Source organism: Paramisgurnus dabryanus, chromosome 20 (genome assembly GCF_030506205.2).
Source record: "Paramisgurnus dabryanus chromosome 20, PD_genome_1.1, whole genome shotgun sequence".
NCBI classification, from domain to species: domain Eukaryota; kingdom Metazoa; phylum Chordata; class Actinopteri; order Cypriniformes; family Cobitidae; genus Paramisgurnus; species Paramisgurnus dabryanus.
In genome coordinates, this window is record NC_133356.1 from 14,610,249 (window position 1) to 14,629,638 (window position 19,390).

Here is a 19,390-nt window from a genome sequence, read left to right on the forward strand (position 1 = left end):
CATATAGTTAATTGTACAGTATCTTGAGTATTTACATGATGATGAGATAATCAACAAGATGAAACCTAAAAGGATGGAAATGGGCTTTTGTCCTGCATGGAAGCATATTAAGCCAACATTAACTGTTTTCCAGTAATTGGAAATAACTATTTAATTCATGTAAAGTGTTGCTGCTAACTAAAACAGGTTTAGTGAAAAACTAAAAAAAATTCAGAGTTGTTTAAGGCATGGGATGGGAGTGTTAATTTATTGCATAGCACAAATGACATTATTATTCACTTTTAGGTAGCTATATATATAAATATTAGACATCTTGATATTTCACATACTTAAGTGTCTACAGTACTCCATTCCCAGACATCAGAGAAAATTTCATAATTAGCAATATCCCTAATGAGGTGGATTTGATTGACAGCCCCAGGTTGGCCTTTCGCCTCCCTGGCATCAGAAATGACAGCGATGATGATGATGAGCACATAGACGTCTGACAGGACGTAGCAGCGAGTGCTGTCCAGTGTAACTCCTCTGGTGCTCCTTCTTTCACCAGTGTGATGCCTCGTGACAGATGATGCGCCTTTCTCCCCATTCGGGCTTTCGGAAAACACCCGACATTCCCCTTTCTTATGAATAATGTGTCTGAGAATCTTTATCGCTTGTGGAAAATTTACATAGTACTACATGGACACATTTTCCGTGCTATTACCAGTGTGACTAATATTTGATGAGATGCAGGCCATGTCACGCTGGCCTGTTTCTTGGTAACATGTATGCATGTATGTATGTCAGTGATCAGGTTATTCTTGTAAAATCAGCATAATGCAGTCATAGATTTGCACTTCCAGATTGGCGAATAATTGGAATAGTGATTATACGGTATGTATACACTTTAAAAAATGCTGGGTTATTTTTAATACCTAGCGTTGGGTCAAAAAGGGACGAGCCCAGGAGCTGGTTAAAAATTAATCCAGAACATGTTTATATTTGACTCAACAATGGGTTAAAACAACCCAGCATGGGATAATTTGTCCCTTTTTGACCCAACAATGGGTTTAAAATATTTTTTTAAGTGTATAACGTTTCTGTAGTGGGACAATGCAGGTACAATAAAGTCATTATAGACGGTTTAATCGGACGCATGTGCGCTGACGCAATACACGTCTCGAAGCGAACTTTACTTCTGGTTTCGTTTTTTTTATGGTCTGACTAGTTGCTAAACTGATCTCTTGAACAAATGCCTCGTCGAAAATAACAAATGTTTTGGTTTCCTATGTAATCTGTGTTTTGTTTTGCTTGTTATATAAATAAACTACGTTTAAAGAACTTTTTTGTTATTTATTCTTAGCGGAGTTTACCGGAAGTTACGTGCGGACCACGACAGCCGCTTGTTTATGTTGTCTCTGCTGAAACCATCTACATTTAATATTTGTTCTTTTTTGCTGTAAATTTGGTATACTATTTAAAAAAACAACAACAAATGATCATAATGTGTAATATACTCATAAAGCTTATTTATGGTTTATTAACAATACATGCTTGTTATTTTAAAATTTGGATGGATCATTTGAATTAGATACATTTTTTAACAAGCTGCTGAAAAAGTTCATACAAATCCAACCATTTGGTTAATTTAACTTAGCATATTCAACCAAGCTTAGGTTAATTTTAACCCCACAGTTGGGTTTGTCCATATTACCCAACCATGGGTTGAAGAAACCCAGCAACTCTTAAGAGTGTACAAATACATTGCGACTAGAAATTATTATGTACTGTATAATAATGTAATATAGCAAAATATATGGCTTAGGTACTGTATGGATCCCCATAAACTTTAAACTTTACTTTTTTATTTAGCCTAAAAAAAACACAGCTTCCCGAATGGTCTCTCTCATTTGTTTGTATAGTCGGCTCCAGCAGCACAGAGCCTGGGCCCCTCAGTTTTTGAGGAGCCGAGAGGATGACAGGTGCTTTTTGTAATGCCTTGCTGATGAGAGCCAATCAGCTGATTCCATTCTGCTGCTTTTTTCCCATCTCCCCTGTTGTCATCTGGCATGCTAAAGTAAAGATGAGCCTGATTGACAGATGCATCCGGGTTCACAGTTTATTGGTTCCAGCAAAAGAAGCAGATATGCCAATTTAGACAGGGGAGTGACAAAAAAGTTTCCATCTAAATGGAATAATTTTACCACTGGGAATTCTCAGCTGGGGGAAGAACAGAGGCAGGCCTTTTTTCGTTATTTTAACAAGGGCTGAATGACAAACATATACGACAGTAAAAGGCTGACAGAACAGCGGCTTCTGATGCTTCACAGGGGAGCTATGAAATAAACAATAGGCAGAAAAATTGAATTACAGCAGGGTGGGATTGTCTGCTCGGGCAGGAGGAGAGCTGCTGCAGGCGGCAGTCGGCTGCGGAGAGAAGCCAATGCATCATTAAATAGTCCACACTCTGTTTTACACTCTCACTGTGATCTTACACTCTCTCTTTCTTTTGCTTACACTTTCTTTCCTCGCTCCGTGACTCTGTCTCTCTTGTTTTTCCTTATTTCCACTTCTTCTGTGGTTTGTTCCTCTCACGTTATCTCTACTACGCATCTTCCTTCTCCCGAGTCTTTGAAGCGCTGAGATATAAAGCTTTGAAAATCTAGTATTTTTCTTTTTGTGTGAATATTTTTTTTTTTTAAACATTTACAATATCATCCTGCCCCATATCTCTGCTCTTAAAGAAATAGTTCATCCAAAAATAAAAATTCTGTCATCATCATGTTGTTTTAAATGTTGTGCCTACAATTTATTAAAATATCTAAAGAAATTCTTATAGGTTCAGAACAGCATGAGAGTGAGTAAATGATGACAGCATTTAAATTTTTGGATAAACTATCCCTTTAACACACACACACTGTGACATTTTTTTACTAAAGGCTAACAGATATGATGTTCATAGATTGCATTCACAAGTCTTGAACTCTGAATGACTCCCTCATGAAAGGCTCAAAAATCACCACTATGGTCACAGGCTGACATACAAAAAATTTATTTCTCATATGCCCAAAAAAGAACTGGACAGATGTTGAATAAGGTGATGGCTGAGGCCATGTGTCTTTTGTTACATATTTTCATCTTAAATTTTAAAGTCCGTAACAAATTATGTTTGTAATACATATTTTGCATTATTTCGAAGAAAGGTCAGGAGCTTCGCCTTTTGCTGTTTGCTTGTTTTAAAATGAAAACGATTAAATACCGCAACACAAATGTAAATTGCAGTGAGCATTGTAAAATCTCTTTATTCTAAGCGGGACTAACCGAACAATTGACTGAATAAAGACCAAAATATTTAGTTGATTTGTGTATGCATGAATTTAAATTTGTGTCTGTGCTGTGTGTATATTTTTTGTGTGTTTTGATTTTCCTTTGCATGCTATGAATTTTGATTTGGTCTAATAACTCAACATAGCTCTAAAGTAATGTATATTATGTTCAATTGTATGTTTAAAAGTACAGCAAGATTCAAAGTACAAAAACAATCCACAAAACCAGGCATGTGAAATGTATTTGTTAATTTCTACAGGCTCATCCTTTTCAGGATGTAGGGATAATTCAAAATGAAAGAGTCAAATTGAATGCAGCAATAAAGGAGAATACAGAATACCATTTTACTTAATTTGCATAGAGACTTAAACAGTATGAACAAGTTAAGAAAAACCAAAACAAAACATACAAACAGCCGCACATGTGGTGACAGCATCTGAAACCCACCGGTGCGGGTTTCAAACTTTTTGTTGTGCGTTTTAGAAAAGCCCAACACGTCGAAGACACATGTAATGTCAAATGTTTTTTTTTTCTTTCAATTCTCATATCTACAAATGGAATCGGTAAATTAGTACGATACTGCAATGGTGAAATGTAGGTGATCTTATATACATAGAAGAATTGTTTTCACATTATACACAAATCATTCTACAAAGCAGCAGTTTGTTGCAAATGACATACCTTTAAATATCCTTAAATGACAAACAGAATTCACCTTCCTTGTGTACATTGCTGTGGGGCTAAGATGGATCTTGTCCTTTTGTTCAACATTATCACATACAATCAGTATTGACTAATATTAAAACATAATACTGTTTTATTGACAGATACAGCAAATAAAATATTAAATATCAAACTAAGTCTTTGGCAAACGTGGTATAAAGTACATTCACTTTACATTTCCAGGAGTGTATGAATGGACCGGTTTCATATCCCACTTAGCATTTAGAAATGTTTGTTGAACCACAAAAGGGTTACATGCATGTCTACCTCTCAGGACTTTAGCCAAACAAACGTAAAAAATATAAATTAAAAAGCTGTAAGGCATTTGTTGAACTTTGATGTTGTTGTACAAGCGATGACTTCATATCATGAATAATTACATTGGTACTGAGCCAGAATCTGTCTCAGATACACATGATGGAAATTGTTCCTTTATGATTTACACTGAATGACAAAAAACAGACAAAAAGTTTAAAAAGGCAAACAGCTAGTGTATATTTCTCCGACGTTGCTGTTACTCTGTCAATTTGAGTAGACCTTTGAATATATTACATGTAAGAAGATTACTGTACTTCATCCAGTACTGCAAAATAGTGCAAACAAGAAAAGCGGCACCAATCATGATATAAGATATGAGACATGAACAAATGAAATATCCGGTAAATGTATGACACACACACACAAATGCAACACGCACACAAACCATCAGCTAAACCAAAACAATAATTTAATATACGGATTTCATTTCAGGTCATGTACAGCAACAGTCTCTATGACCTGTTTTTCTTTTTTTTTCTATTTTCTCTCTCCCATTTTGATTGTGTATCACAGAAAATGTTAAATCATGTTGGTAATTTCGTACCACGAGTCAGTGATGGCTTCTAAAAGTGTTTCACTGTTCTGTTTGACAGACAACTGAGCAGTTTCTCTTGATCTCGTACACATTGCTGTTCTGTCCATGAGAGGTAAGACACTAGTGAAATGGTAGGACATGGTTAAATTACTTTTTAAAGGCCTCAGGCAACCTTGCGTGTGTGTGTGTGTGAACTGTTAGCGATACTAAACACAGCATGTAAAGGAATGTATTGATTGATTTAAAGAGAGGAAAAAAACAACAACACATCAATTGTTACTTTTGTATTCTTCACACGGTTCGTCTTGTTTTATATCTTGTATAATATATATATTTTTGTAGAATCTTTCAGAAGTCTTTCAGGAAATAGTTCAGTCATTGTTCACCGATTTAGAGAACGAGAGCCTTAGTGTCGATGATGCGGGGGGTATAGTTGATGTCTGGGTGAGGGAGGGATGGAGGGAGGGGTTGCGCTGTTGCTTGACCCTCCTAATCCGATCTCGGCCCCATGAAACTGAAGATTCTGTAGCCTTCTTCAATCCCTCTGACCTTAACGGCTTTCAGACTGGTACGATATGGAGGCTGCGGCCATGGTCCTGCAGTTTGATTGGGTTGCCATGGTAACTAGTGGCGGTCATAGGCAGTGGCAGCAGTGGGAGGGGCGGAGCCCCGGGATGCGGCACTATAATAATAAGGGGAACCTGGAAGTTAACAGAAGAGCGGAGCGTTTGAAACCATAGTAAGACAACATTTACGCCCACTCCAAAACAAAAGGCGTTTTAGTTGATGGCATTAAGTAATTTTCTCCTGCTCCTTTTCGCTTAGAAATAGCATCTTACGTCACATAAAACAAAAGAATATTCTATTACGCTCTGAAAGGGTTTATGCATGTCTCAAGTTAATTTAGAGACACAGTGTGTTATGAAGTAAAAGAAATAAAATTGTGCCTAAAGCTGTATGCAAATAATGCCATTGTAAAATGCGATTATATTAATCCCACTTTAAAGTGACTAATCCCATAAGGGATAGGCAAAAATGGTTAATACTCACTTAATAATGCGGGGTTGCTGAACCGCCAAGCTTCATTGTAGGTTGTGTACTGTGGGTGAGAGTAGGGATTTCCTGAAAAGTCACTTCCTAAAATCGAATAAAAATGATGGGTTAGCAATAAAGATCACACCTCTGTACTAGAAAACATTGCATCATCCACAATAAAGTAATGGCATGCTTGGTGTTTATCTTCACTACAGTGCTTCAAACATTACTGGTAAATTTCTAGCAATAGTTGGGTATGTTAGAACTGAAGCAATTGGCATTGTTTCACTGAACCAGCTAGCAGATGGCGTGCCCCGTCCTTTCTTCTGCGCCCTGCCGTTTTGGCTGAATTTGTTACATTAATTCTGAGCAGGGTTTTGAAGTTTGGTTCTTTGATTGTGTCTCGCACTCTTAAGATTCTTTATTCTCTGCCCGCACCAAAGCCTGGCTTCAAAAAAACGCTCCAATGGATTTATTCTCGCATGCGCTCGCCCCTTTTTCTCCAGCCGAATTCGACTTTCAGGAAGCGGCTCTGTCCATGTCAGTGAGCAATGCTGTTGGTCCCCCACGTTTCTTTCTTTTATGAGACAATAAAGGCAGGGTTTTATATGAAGCTGGTGAGGAATGGCTTTTGCTTTAACAGTGTTTGGGGTCTGTCACTAAATCTTAGTCGTTCGAGGGCCAGATGAATGGAAGTGCACACAAAACCCACGGCTCTGGGATTTAAGAGGATTTCTCAGCTTGTGTGACCAATGAAAATGAATCTTTGATGAAAACATATTTGATGTACCTGTAAAGATATGTTTGCCCAGCAAATGAATCCTGTCACTGAATTAAATTTGCTCCCGAAAAAAGTATTCACGTTCGTGGGCCATGGTAACCAAAGACGGGCTTGATTCTATCTGAGGCACTCAACGGTGACCGAGAAAAAATCCCTCTCTGTGTTTGATGTAAAATATTTGTTTTTCCAATTTTCGAACACTGTATCTTTGCGCTCATGCACTTCGAGTCCAACTTTGTCACTGATGTTAGCCCCTGGCTCTACAGTACGTACAATGATGCGTTTCCAGACCAGCAGGAAGTGTTACATGTCGCAGGCAACCCTCGGGCTGTGTGTTTGCAAGCGTTTGCATACTGTACAATATATTTGTGCTGTTGACGAAGAGGGCACCAATCTGCTGCCAGATTGCATCCCATCCTGGCAGTGGGGTCCCTCTGAGAGATAGTGATTTAAATATTTACAGGCCTTCCCGCCCGCTGTTTTGTGACCCTTAACTGTTTGCTGTGAACCTGAACTGCAGGTTAAGTAGAGGGGAAAGAGATACGCTCTACAGCGCTGGTGAGAGCCGTGTTTATCGATGGCCCGTGAGAGCGTCGAAATGAACGCTGGAACCTGAGTGGAACTGTCCTATATCCTGTACTTATGTGTGCGTGATCACTTATTGAAAGGAGCTAATTTTCTACTCAACAGCCAATAGGCTGAGGCTCCTTTACGGAGTATTGATGTACGTGAGTGAGATTCACGCTGCCCATCAGTCTGCTACCATCCTGCAATTAAGGCACCTCATTAATCTTATCCTCATTAATATTGTGCTTCTCATTAATATTATCCTGTTTAATAAACATTAGCTTCACCAGAAATGTCACGGGCAATATGTTTGTAGCTTTTGTGTCACTTCTCTTTAACTCTCATTTATAATATGCTCCCTGACTTTTTGCAAGTTAATTATATGTGAAAAAATTTTAAACTAGCAAAAAAAAAGTTTGCACTAATGATAAAGAACAGTGTTTAAATGCAATAACATATTAATGCATTCTTATTATCAAGTCACTTTTTGATGGATTATATATATATGCTGTATTCAGCAGTGCAAGTTTTTATTCTCTTTAAGACATTTTTTGCATCGGCTTTGCATGACCTCAGATTTCCCAAAGATGATCGATTGTTAAGGACTCGCTGAAATTATTACGAGCTGTCCTAAAATTAACGTCCTCGTAAAAACAGTAATTACTCTTACCAGGCACCATTCCAGCAAGTGTAGAGGTGGGGTAGCTGCCCTGCCCAGTGGGGGGAACGTGAGGTGGGTATCCCGGTAGGGTCGTGCTCGCCATATCTCGACCTGTAAAGAGATAAAGAGATTTTACATTAAACAATAATTTTAGTATTGAATAATGAATATCTTCGTACGTTTCATCTTCTTAAGAACCAAAATGTTCAACTGAAAAGAAAAGTCAGGCAGGATTGATTGAATTTTTAGGATTAATATCATAAACATTAGTGAATTCAGTATTTGTACTATTATCAGATACAGTTTATTCTTCATATGCTGTAAAAAGGAAAATAGCGAACACCACATATTTCAATTCATTAAACTTTATGATGCATAGAATAAAGTGGAAAAGCGCCTAAAGCATTAAACTACTTCAAGTGCAAAAGTAACACCCGAGAGAGATCACCTTGCAGATCAATAAAAATGTATTCAAACATATATTAAGAATAATAAAAACGCTAATGTATAAATCATGTAAGCCTTCTTAATCAAAAAATCTGAGAATTTTGCTTTTTGGGATGATCTCAACGACGATGGCTAACTACAACAACATGCAGTGGATAAAGATCAGCTCTCCCTAAATTCACAACTTCAGAAACTGATGAGCATGCAGAAGCTAAAAAACGCCTCCAGAGCTTTTTCCAGGTCACACAGCCTTAACTTCTTTTATTACACAGAGTGGCGCTACCGGCCTGTTTTCACTTGCATGTTTTAACAGAGAGAAGCACAGAATGCCAACGGCCTGCTGGTGGCATCACTGCTGCTGGAAAGCCCAGAGAGTCAAAAGCGCCAATGGCCTCCATATTCAGTTCTGTAATTGGAGGTGACGGCTAGCGATCCCGCTGGCTCAAACTTTGGAGCACATAGGCCTAACTGTTCTCTCACAAGGTCCCAATCATTGTTTGAAAGAGGACCCTGCGAGGGTCACAGGGAAATTTTTTCCCAGTGGTTATTTAGAGACGCCAGTCAAAGTTGCTTACTTGTGTACAGTATACAACATAAGTAGATTTTTATGTTCTTGTAGCTTAATTGGTAATGCATTGTGTTAGCAGCACAAAGGTTGTGGGTTTGAATCCCACACATACTGATAAAAATGCAAATGTTTGGATAAAAGCATCTGCTTAATGCATAAACGTAATGTAAAAATGGTGATAACCTATTCGTGCATTTTAGTCTACTGCCCTAGGAGTATTATATCATAAACTGTAATTGACTGAAAATGGGATATTGTGCCTTTTATGTTTAAATAGCCGATTTCTGATGGAAAATATGATGAAAATATAAACAAATGTTGTACTTTAAGAGTAATGCACAATCACATTCACATGAGCTTCAATTCAATACTAGTGCACACAATATGCCCTTTTAAGGCTGTAACTAAAACGTTAGAAAATGTAGTAGATTGAGACTGAAGTTTTAAAAGCCTACAGTAGGACAGTAGCTGTCTCCCCCCAACCAGCGCAGGGTACATTTTCTGGTCTTGTTTTTTTTTTTTTAGGTCTGTACCTGCTATAATAGGCTGGCTTGCATACTGGCCGTAGCTGGGGGCATGATGGGCATAGGCACCGTAGCAGGGGGTGGAGGCATCTACTGACACGCTGGGCTGGAGGGGCAACAGTTCCGCTAGACCCGAGACTGCCAGTGAGGAGGGGGTGAACGGAGCCAGGGAAGCCTCGTGCGGCTCCTGCTTTACACACAGCGAGGATGAATGCAACTCTGCCAGGTGAAGAAACACAACAAAAAGCCACACACGCACAGTCAGACAATGCACAATCGCTCACACTCAGCAAATAAACAAAAATGAATCATGACAGATGGAGGTCTTGAATGGATGTGGTAAAAGAAAAGGGAAATGAAATTCGGCTGATGCCGTTCGGTGTTTCTGTGACGCTACATTGCGCTTTAGGGAAAAATAAGGATTTGCATGAAAGTTGCTGTGTTCTTATGACCCAATTTTTCAGGAACGTGCAGGGGGTTTAACCTCAAGAGCTGAACGGTCACAAAACACATTTGAATTTGGTTATGGTAAGCCAGGAAAAGTTGGTGTGTAGGTTTTGCGTACATAATGTGACAGATAAAGGGCATGTGAAAGATTTTTCTTCAGTTGAACACATAGTTAAAAATATTTGAGGTAATCTATATCTTTTTGAACTCCAGATAAAAGAAATTGATAATTTGCTTCATAACAGAAGCTGTTATTATGGTCATCTATCAACTTTCTAATCTAAATAAAGTTACATTTCTATCCAGCACAAATCTGATTGAAATTACCAGTCCAATGAGCAAAATGAATCTTACCTGTTAGACAATCTATTTAGTAATAAATAAACAGGTACATCTTTCTATAAATTGCTCAATCATTTTCATGCAATATCTCTAAAATAACATCAGCAAACGGCACAAAAACGGCACAGATCAATCAAGCACAAATGCACAGAGATTTCCCTCAGGTTTCAGCGTAAGAAAAACAGAGCCACATCTTAAAACAAGAAAAAACACGCAAGTAGGGAAACGGCCCCATTGCAACACCAGCCTTAATATCATTTGGCTGATGATGTTTGGCATTTTTCATCTTAGTGGCTTTGTCACTGCAGCTCGAGCAATCAATATGAGCTCTGTCTTCATCTCTCTCTCTTTCTCTCTCTCTCTCTCCACTCATCCTCTTTAACATCCTGTGCTGTTATCGTGGTCTGTGGGGAGGGCTCTCACAGCTTCATGATAGCCTCATTAGCTGCTTCCCAACTATTGTTGTTTTACAACCGAGCTATGTGCGGAGAGTCCCTCATTAAGATAAGGCCTTCTTGTTGTCAGACGCAACCCTGACAACCCGTTCCGACCTTACGCCAGGAAATCAGGCAACTTAACTGGCCTCTTTCCCACACAAATCAATGGCAGAATTTCTTTTCCCATCCGATTCCGTGACTAACAGCTGACTCTTCATACATAATAAATATGACTTTCTAATAGCGGGGTACGTAAAGAATGTAAAATTATTTTGCCGGTGATGTGAAGCTCAGATGGCTATATTTCCGAAAAGAAGATGACGACCATAAAGCCCAACTTCAAAAATAAAAACCTTAGAGGCCAATAAAGGAGAAAAGAAGGGAGGTTGTCGGAGGCATTAGGCCTACCGTTTTCACCATCTCCGCTTTGCCGTTGTATAGCAAACGAGGGCAGATGCTACGCTGACCGAGACCCAGTGTTCGAGATCACTGAACTCTGAAACTAATCAGAGGTGCTGTTGCTTATTGTCCTGGAGACAAGCAAGACCTGCAAAAAGGAAGGCTGTCAACCTCCTGATTACTGAGATGGAAGATAAACACCGGTCTGTGTGGAGGCACATCACATTTGAACACGAACCAGCACTATAGAGGTCTTCACGTTTGTCCTCGTGGGTGAAAGAGAGAGAGAACGATTTTTTAAACCCCAAACTCGCTCTGCCTTTAAGTCTTTAAAGATTAAAAATACTACATTCACGGACACCTTCTTGTTTGTTACAATAACAGCCGCTGAAATCTTTGACCTCAATTTTCGACATTCCAGATCTGGCAATTTATCACGAGCCCACGGAAAAAAGCCTAATAGACTGCTTCACCCCAATCAATTACGGCAATGTAATGTTTGGACAGCCAAATTGCTCGAATCCCCAATATAAGTTCTAAAAGTCATTCATTATCAAATGTGTGTTCAAAGGTTAGTGTGCTATTGTGGGGATGAAATAAACATTAATTTGGGCACTAGGGCCTGCCGGGGCTTCTGGTGACTCCAGACAGAGGCAGTTTGTCACCGGGCCACACATCAGGTAGCTCAGCTTTAGCCGGCAGCGTGTTGTTTGCTGCTCACTGGAGAATAGCGGGCCACACTTAAAAAATGGCTCTCTGGCGGATATATTTCAGCCGGAGTTCATCAGCAGAATAAGCCGACACAAAGCAGTCTTTTCTTTCGCTCTGCCTGCGTATGCTGCTTTTCTTTCTAACTTCTCTTGCTTCATGTGTGTTTTTTCAGACATTGAGCTCTGTTGCTTTCAGCCCCCCCCCCCCATTTCTCCTCCCATGTCTCTGAAGAGATTTGGAACAAGGGGGAAGCCTTCAGCACCTGCTCAGGTTTGCTGCGGGTCGGAGGGGTGCCCATTTACATGGTACCATCCCACTGGCACCGGGAAGACTTCCATTATAGGGCTCGGCAGGGACGGTGCTTCAGAAGCCGTGCCGGTCATTCATTGTAAAGGTATGTGCAAGCGCTTTTTTAAGGGTTGGCCGTGTCTGGACAGCATCCAGGCATTTTACTGCAGTTTGAATAAATCATTATTTATTCATTCATTTTTTTTTACCTCTACAGTTAACACATGAAAGCAGGGAATGTGCATGACTCATAGGGTCATGCATTGCCCCTGATAAGACTTAAGCACATTTTGTCTATTCTGTTACTATTTAATTTCATTTGGGAATTTTTTGTATTCATTGTATTATTAATTTATAATGTTAAAACAACTTTACTATTTTTATATAAAGTTTTATGCATATTATTTTAAGAGCTGACACAACCAAAATAACTTCCAGTGTTTGCCTTAAATTGAAATGCACTGGAAATTCCTTCTTATTTCTTTTTTGGCTGCCTTTAGGTACTGAGCAGTAACCCCTAAAACTAATTGGGTAAACAGTGAACACAACAAACATGTCTCCTATGCCTTACAGTGCCCTTAAAATTCCAATTTCTGTTTGTAATGAAGAGTTCATTAATCATTCATCTTTAATAGATTATGCAAATCTCGTGACATAAAATCAACAAGATCAATGGCAGCGTGAATTTTAATTGGCTCAGGAAAACATTGCTGGGAATGAGCATAATCTCCAGCTCTATCCAATGAGAGGGAGTAATTTATTCAGAATTAGCTCTCAGTGTAAATGTGTAGGGTAATTTAGCACCTCCTTTAACTCTGCCCTTATTCTTATTTCCAGTTTATCACACACTGGTACACCATAACATTTGGTTATTGCACCCTCAGACCGCCTCACTTGCTCGCTCGCTTTTTTATATAAATGAAGTTATTAGTGCCACAAGTAATTTACAATACAACATGTAACACTTAATATTTGAGTCTGTCAAGAAAAGCTATTTGGGTCTAATACATTCTGAAAAATAATTGCAACCATATTAGATTTTTCAGAAAATACTAAGCATAATTTATGATGCTGGAACGTGCACTTATCACATATTTTCACACTAATGCATCAACCTTTAACACACCCGGGATGATTTTTAATGCATAATCTTAAATCTAAACTTCAACATTAAAAGAAAATAAAAATATTTCAAAATATCTCTCTACAGGGAAGTAGATTTCTAAGCAAGAGGTGGTCTCCACTAAGACCCCCGGTGTGTCCCGTCCCAGGTGCAAGAAAGGCCACCTGCCATGAGGGTGCTCCCCAGACCGAGACTGCTTTCATACAAAGGACAAAAACACACCTTTCTTCTCCAGAGGCCCAACTTTCTGGAGGGAACTTTACCTCCCACATATTAGCGAGAGGGGAAAAAAGCTCTTTCTTTTCACATAACATTATCCAGCTATCATGTGAGAAGGGGGCACAGCAATTTTCAATCATCCTGTCCTCCACCCACACAGAACTCATTGGCTTTGATGGCTCCTGCATAATTATGTGAATTTTATTAAAAGCTCAGCGTATTAATCTCAGCCCGACAGTTGGCTATCAGTAAACTTAACCTTCTCTGAGGTAATAACAGGCGCAACAATGAAACAATATTTCAATTAGCCAGGCTGACATTAACCACCGCATACCAAGAGGAGACAAGTAGAGTCAAAAACCACACTGCTATATTGAAGGCCAAACCGTGCTTGAATATTTCACTCTAGGCGATATGAGCTAGAGAAAAAAAATCCAGAGATAAGAGTCCTGTCTGCTTCAGTTTTTTAGAATAGGAAAGTGGCACTTCCCCCTGTAAATCCCCCTGGGATTGGTCATCAAACCTCAATCATCACTCGAAATATTTGGATCTTCCATGCAAGTAACGGCACCTGTCTGTTTAGATTGCACGGCCCCACGGAGGAGACGGCACTAATCCATCCACTTTAAATCAACATGTCACATTCCAGTCACCTGTCCGCTCAACTTATAAAGCTCACTTTTCCTCTCAACGCACATAAAAAAGCCGCACAGATTAACTTTGAAAATGAACCCCCCCTGCCAGCTCAGTCCTGAGTGTTTTAGCGGTCAGTTGGGACAGCATTCTTACCTGTCACTACCGGGTAGCTCTGTGACACGCTGGAGCCCAAATCTGAACTGGCGCTGGTCGACAGACTGGGCTTGACTTCGTCCAGTCCAGGATTCAGTGCTGGTAGCGAGTATTCATTAGCCTGCCAATGAGGGGAGGGGGACACTTTTAAGTAGGTATTTTTTGTGATCCAAGCATTATTTATTAAGGTGATATTTTCTGCTAAGCTGAGAATTGTGTTTTTATGGCATTAGGGTTAGTCTGTTAATATTGAATAATCCACGAGAGGCTGTGCGTTTACAATGATTTCACTATGGATAAAGGATGTGCATTGGCATTAACTATATTAAAATTACTGTAACACACAACCACTTGTTCAATACAATAGGTATATATACTGTGCTTTATCTGCGTTTTACAATGGCTTGAAACATTGCTCATCAGTTAGTGCTATTGGTATTAGAATATGAGTTTAGGAATGCGTTAAAATCAAGTTAAACTAAACTAAACAGTTTTTTGTCGTCCCGTCTGGGTTAGCATTAGAGTGGATATGTGCCTGTGTGTTTTGGTGAGAGTTAATGTGAACTGTGTGTGCATACATTAAGGTTGTGAGCGGGACAGAGAGTAGGATTTGGAGCAGACTGAATGGAAAGGGTGTCAGCTGTCTCTTTGTGCTTGACTGCAGTCATTCCCCTGACCAGCCAAGGGAGGAGACGGGGCCGCTTTGTTACGTTACCAACATGGCCTCGTTGTGAGACGCAGAATCAACCGTTTGTAATTGTTTTCTTTATGTTCGTGTAAACATTTTCTTATTCTAAAAACAAAAACTGATCTCTATTGTTTTTTAAGAAAATAAAATATATTTTTACTTTTATAGTACATTCTTAGCTGAAAATGTATAAATTGCGTACTTAAATTACGAATCGGTCAAGTTTTGTGCTGGTTCAAATTTCGGATTTTTTCATAAATGCAGACTTGTTGTAACAAATGCAACAAATGAGATGAGTTTTCCGGCCACCATTGTTCCTCGTGTATTAAAGTGTGAACATACATATGTTCGCTCTTACGTGCGTATGTCTGTGTATGTGCATCTGTGCATCACAATAGGACCGAGATCTCCCAAAGGGAAATGCCGTGACCTCAGACTTGTCTGTCTCTATTCCAGATGAACTCTAATTGTCTCCTACAAATGTTCAGTTGGCCAGTAGCGGATGTTCCTCTCTATTTGGTCTGGCCTCAGATGCACAACAGCTATTTTATCATGCAGATAGGGGCAAGTTGGGCGTGGGGCAACTGAAGAGCCATCTGAAAAGGATGACCAAATGGCTGGCAGAAGTGTGGGAGGGGTGAGCCCATTGAGTTTAGCATTTCCAAAATGGCTTTTTAATGCCCGGCCTCACACAGCAGACAAATGTCTAATAGGTCCGTTCTTTAGAAAGGGGGCACAGAAACGGACCAATAAATGGGAATGTAGTCTGATTAATATTACATTAAATTCAAAGTGATTTTTCTGGACTCTTCCAGGGCTGTTTTCCCTTGCATTTAGCCTCTTTCCTTGCCTTTTTTAATACCTTCTTAGCTTCTCTTTGTGATTGCAAGTCATTTCCAATTCGTTTTGGTATTGATCTTCCAGTAGAAATCAGTTTTGTAATTAGCTGCAAATTAGGCCCTCTACTAGGGGTGAGGGCTGTCCACCTGATTTATCACCAGTGTAATTCTCTGCGATCGGAGAGAAATTAAAATGAACTCAATTAGGCCACTGCTTTTGCTTTATGGGCCTCTACTTGGGGTTTCAAGGGAAACATTAATAGTTAGTGGTTTTTGATAGTTTAATGAAAGTAAATAAAGGTTATCTATCATAATAAGTCGAAATCTTTAAATAAGCGCTTGTAAATACAAGCGGGTGTATATTTTTGTTTTTTAGCTACATAATTTTTAACTAGACTTTTAATTCTGACTGCAACAAACTCTTAAATTAAAAGCACTTTATATTATAGTGACAAAAGCTGAAAATGTTGTTACTTGTCCAGTGCCAATATGTTTAACGTCAGCTAGCTTAGCAGTTCAACATGATATTTCATGTTATGTAAATAAAATGTTTGTTGATGTGTAAATAACGAAAGCTTAATTGATCTGACTTTAATGCACCATTTTTTTCATTCAAGTTCGAAGGAGATGCACAAGTTTCGATTCTATAAGATATTATTCATCTGTCGTATCCAATATGTTCTGATATTATTAGCTAAGTTGGTCGCTCGCACATCACAGCATTTTAAAATTCTCAAACTTTCTTAATCTCAGACTGGCTAACCGACTTCAAATTTTAAGTTTTGAATCTGTTTTTGTTATTTGCATCGTAATTAGTAATATATTAGTCTATTAACCTCAGTATTACTGACCTGCTCTGGCTTGATGTGCTCTGACGTGGGGAAGACGTCAGGGTACGACGGCCGCTCGAACACGCGGTCCAGAGCCTCCAGCTGCTGTTGAGTGAAGGCATCGGCCCTCAGGTGCTTCCGTAAACTCTCCACGCTACCCTGAGAATCACTGTTTGGGCCAGAGCCATCTGAACCATCTATAAGAGGAGAGAGGGACAAGGCCACATGCTAGTACCAGTCATTATGGGCCCATTTCTGCACCCACCCCCCACACTCCCCATAACCGCTAAGTCTAGTGAACCTCTCAGCATCAGTGCAGAGAGCAAGGATGAAAGATTGGAGAATATCAGCTGAAATTCAGTCAGCGCTAGTCTCAAACTGATCCTAATAGCAGTGGAAAGATAGAGCACATGGGGCTGAGAGAGAGAGAGAGAGAGAGAGAGAGAGAGAGAGAGAGAGAAAGAGAGAGTGAGATGTGGACGGTGCAAAGAGAGTCACACCTCCCCCAGCTCAGCATCAGCACCATCATCTGATGGGCCTGCAGTAATTGATGGATTACTTCATAGCAAACATATACTTGTTGGGAATGCCATGTGCTTTAGCATGAGCGGAAGCAACTCGGATAGGGGGGTGTTCGCTTCTCCTGTCAGTGTGCTGGTGGAAAATGGAGAGCTATTATTTAAACGGCACAATTTCCCTTAGAATGTAATGCTGCTTTCACTGTCAGATTGCTTTTCCTTGGAAAAATGGGAGGCCAGTCCCAGCTTGAATACAATTACACAGCTTGACTGCCAGCTTATGTGTTTCCCTCCATCTTCCTCTTTATAAACAAATGAACAGTTTCCCTCAGCCTGTGACCTCATCACCCTGCCAAAGCAGGTGCCTTCGCTTTCTCGCCTTCTGCAAACATTCGACGGACGTCCGCGCACCCTCGGCCGCCCTGCATGCCGCCTCTTGTGGTGGTGGAGGGGCTTTTTGCTCCCTTACAAATCTGTCATTCTAAATTTGCAGCAGATTATGTTCTCTCCTCCACGAGAGCGGAGTGATATATGATATGCAAGGGTCCTATTGATTGCCTGATCTGGTGGCAGGAGAGAGGCGAAATGAACTTGAAATGAACATCATGCCTCAACTCATTGTGCGTATAATACTCTACTTAATCCCACATTTTTCTGTGCTATGGAATTCAATTGATCAATCATGTTCCACTGATAGTACCATTTCAGGGGCTTTATTGCCATTCTACCCGCCAGCTTGACCTTTTTTCAATGGCTGGGGCCATGGGATGAACTGACTTTCAGGAGAAATAGATCCACAGAGAGCTGTGATAAGAAGATATTGTGTGGGTGCGGGTTTATTTGTGTTGCCGCGAGTGTGTTTAAGCAACACAGAGGCAAAGTTTTCTCATCTGCTATTAATTCCTGTTGTGGTTGTTTTGTTTTTGCTTTTTCTCCCAGCATCATCTGAGTCTTGCCATGCATTTCATATTTGAGCGCAGGCATTTTTTATAGACGGCTCCCTTGGGGGCCTTCTATAAGGCTGTGCGTTGTTGCCGTATAAACCTCGATTGTTCTCTTTGGTACAGAAGAAAATAGAGTCATTAATTACTTTCTATCAGCTGGTCTAAGTGCGAACCGCGATCAATAAGCAGGCGTTTGTCATTTGCTTTGGTGCAGCATGTTTCCCATACTCAAAAGCCCACAGCGCGCAGGGACGCTAGTCGACAACGGGGACAAAGCTGCAGTTTGAACTGTTTAGGGGGGCTGGTCTGTGTCTTACATTACAGTTAGAGGAGATTTGGGTTGGATCAAGGTTATTTAAGCTTTTACGCAACCGTTCAAGGGAGATTTTTTTGCATCTGGAATAGCTAATAATGTAGTTTCAACTCTATGAATGGCTATGCATATGGCCAAACTCTTGTATACATCAGTGCTTTCTTTATGGTTGTACTATATTGATTTCATTGGGACACTTGAGTGTGTTTGTTTTGACATCCCACTGCATTAGCACTCTGGTGCTATGGGACTGGAGCTCTGTCAGATCAGATAACCAGAGTCCATAAAACAAGACTCCCTGGGGCTTCCTCCTCTGGAGAAGGTAGTTCAAATAAAACTAAGACCAAGATATGGTGAAGGGTTATCATGGTGAACTTGTCATTTTAATAGATGTTTGTGTGTTTAAGTTTTACGTGCTTTCAGTTATTTCAAAGTTACCATCAAAATGACTTTCATTTGCGATCAGAAACATTTATGATTTAGGAGGTGTATATTTACGGTTGTCTAGGCAGGTGTGACATTCTTTTAGTGGAACAACCCTTGGTTTCCCGCTTTCATCCCATCAGATAAGACCGTCCGAAAGAGAGAGCTTTTTGAAAAGCAAATAAGGGTCTCGTGACCCTCCTGACCCTTGACCTGATATCACACATTTCTTGTTTTTGTTTTTCGGTATTAGTTTACTCTCACGCTTAGTTGGACGTTTACGACGGTATACTGATGAGAGGAATAATTCAAGTGGTCGTTCGTCTTCTGGTGAGCAAATTCAGATGTTAGTTTTCAATAAGGAAGTGGTGCTTTTGGTTGTACTTCTTTTTTTTTGTTGATAAAAATCTTCTATTTATGAAATCTAATATGCAGTAAGGATTTATTTTAAAGCAAATTACTCAACCTGAGCAAAACCAAACAATATGAGACCAATAGTAGACTGACTCTCTCTTTCTCTCTCTCTTTGTGTCTCCTCCTATTGCTGAACCCTTGATGATATGAAGAGAGAGAGAGAGGTGGCAGCGCCACAACCGGGGCTGTTAATTTCCTGTT

General features: G+C 39.8%; 1 protein-coding gene across 9 annotated transcripts in view; it reads right to left on the reverse strand.

The window, feature by feature from the left end:
* Positions 1 to 3,626: 3,626 nt before the first annotated feature.
* Positions 3,627 to 19,390, reverse strand: part of pax2a (paired box 2a) — a 28,419-nt gene continuing 12,655 nt past the window's right edge. For 5 of the 9 annotated variants that reach the window (XM_065296598.1, XM_065296604.1, XM_065296602.1 and 2 more), the window contains 5 exons: positions 16,599 to 16,774; positions 14,221 to 14,341; positions 7,936 to 8,037; positions 5,933 to 6,019; positions 3,627 to 5,564 (listed from right to left, as the gene is read on the reverse strand). In XM_065296598.1, coding sequence (XP_065152670.1) covers positions 5,443 to 5,564; positions 5,933 to 6,019; positions 7,936 to 8,037; positions 14,221 to 14,341; positions 16,599 to 16,774 — 608 coding nt within the window. In that variant the 3' untranslated portion in view covers positions 3,627 to 5,442. Of the gene's footprint in view, positions 5,584 to 5,932; positions 6,020 to 7,935; positions 8,038 to 14,220; positions 14,342 to 16,598; positions 16,775 to 19,390 lie in introns of all 9 variants that reach the window. The other 4 variants (XM_065296606.1, XM_065296605.1, XM_065296601.1 and 1 more) reach the window with 1 other exon arrangement.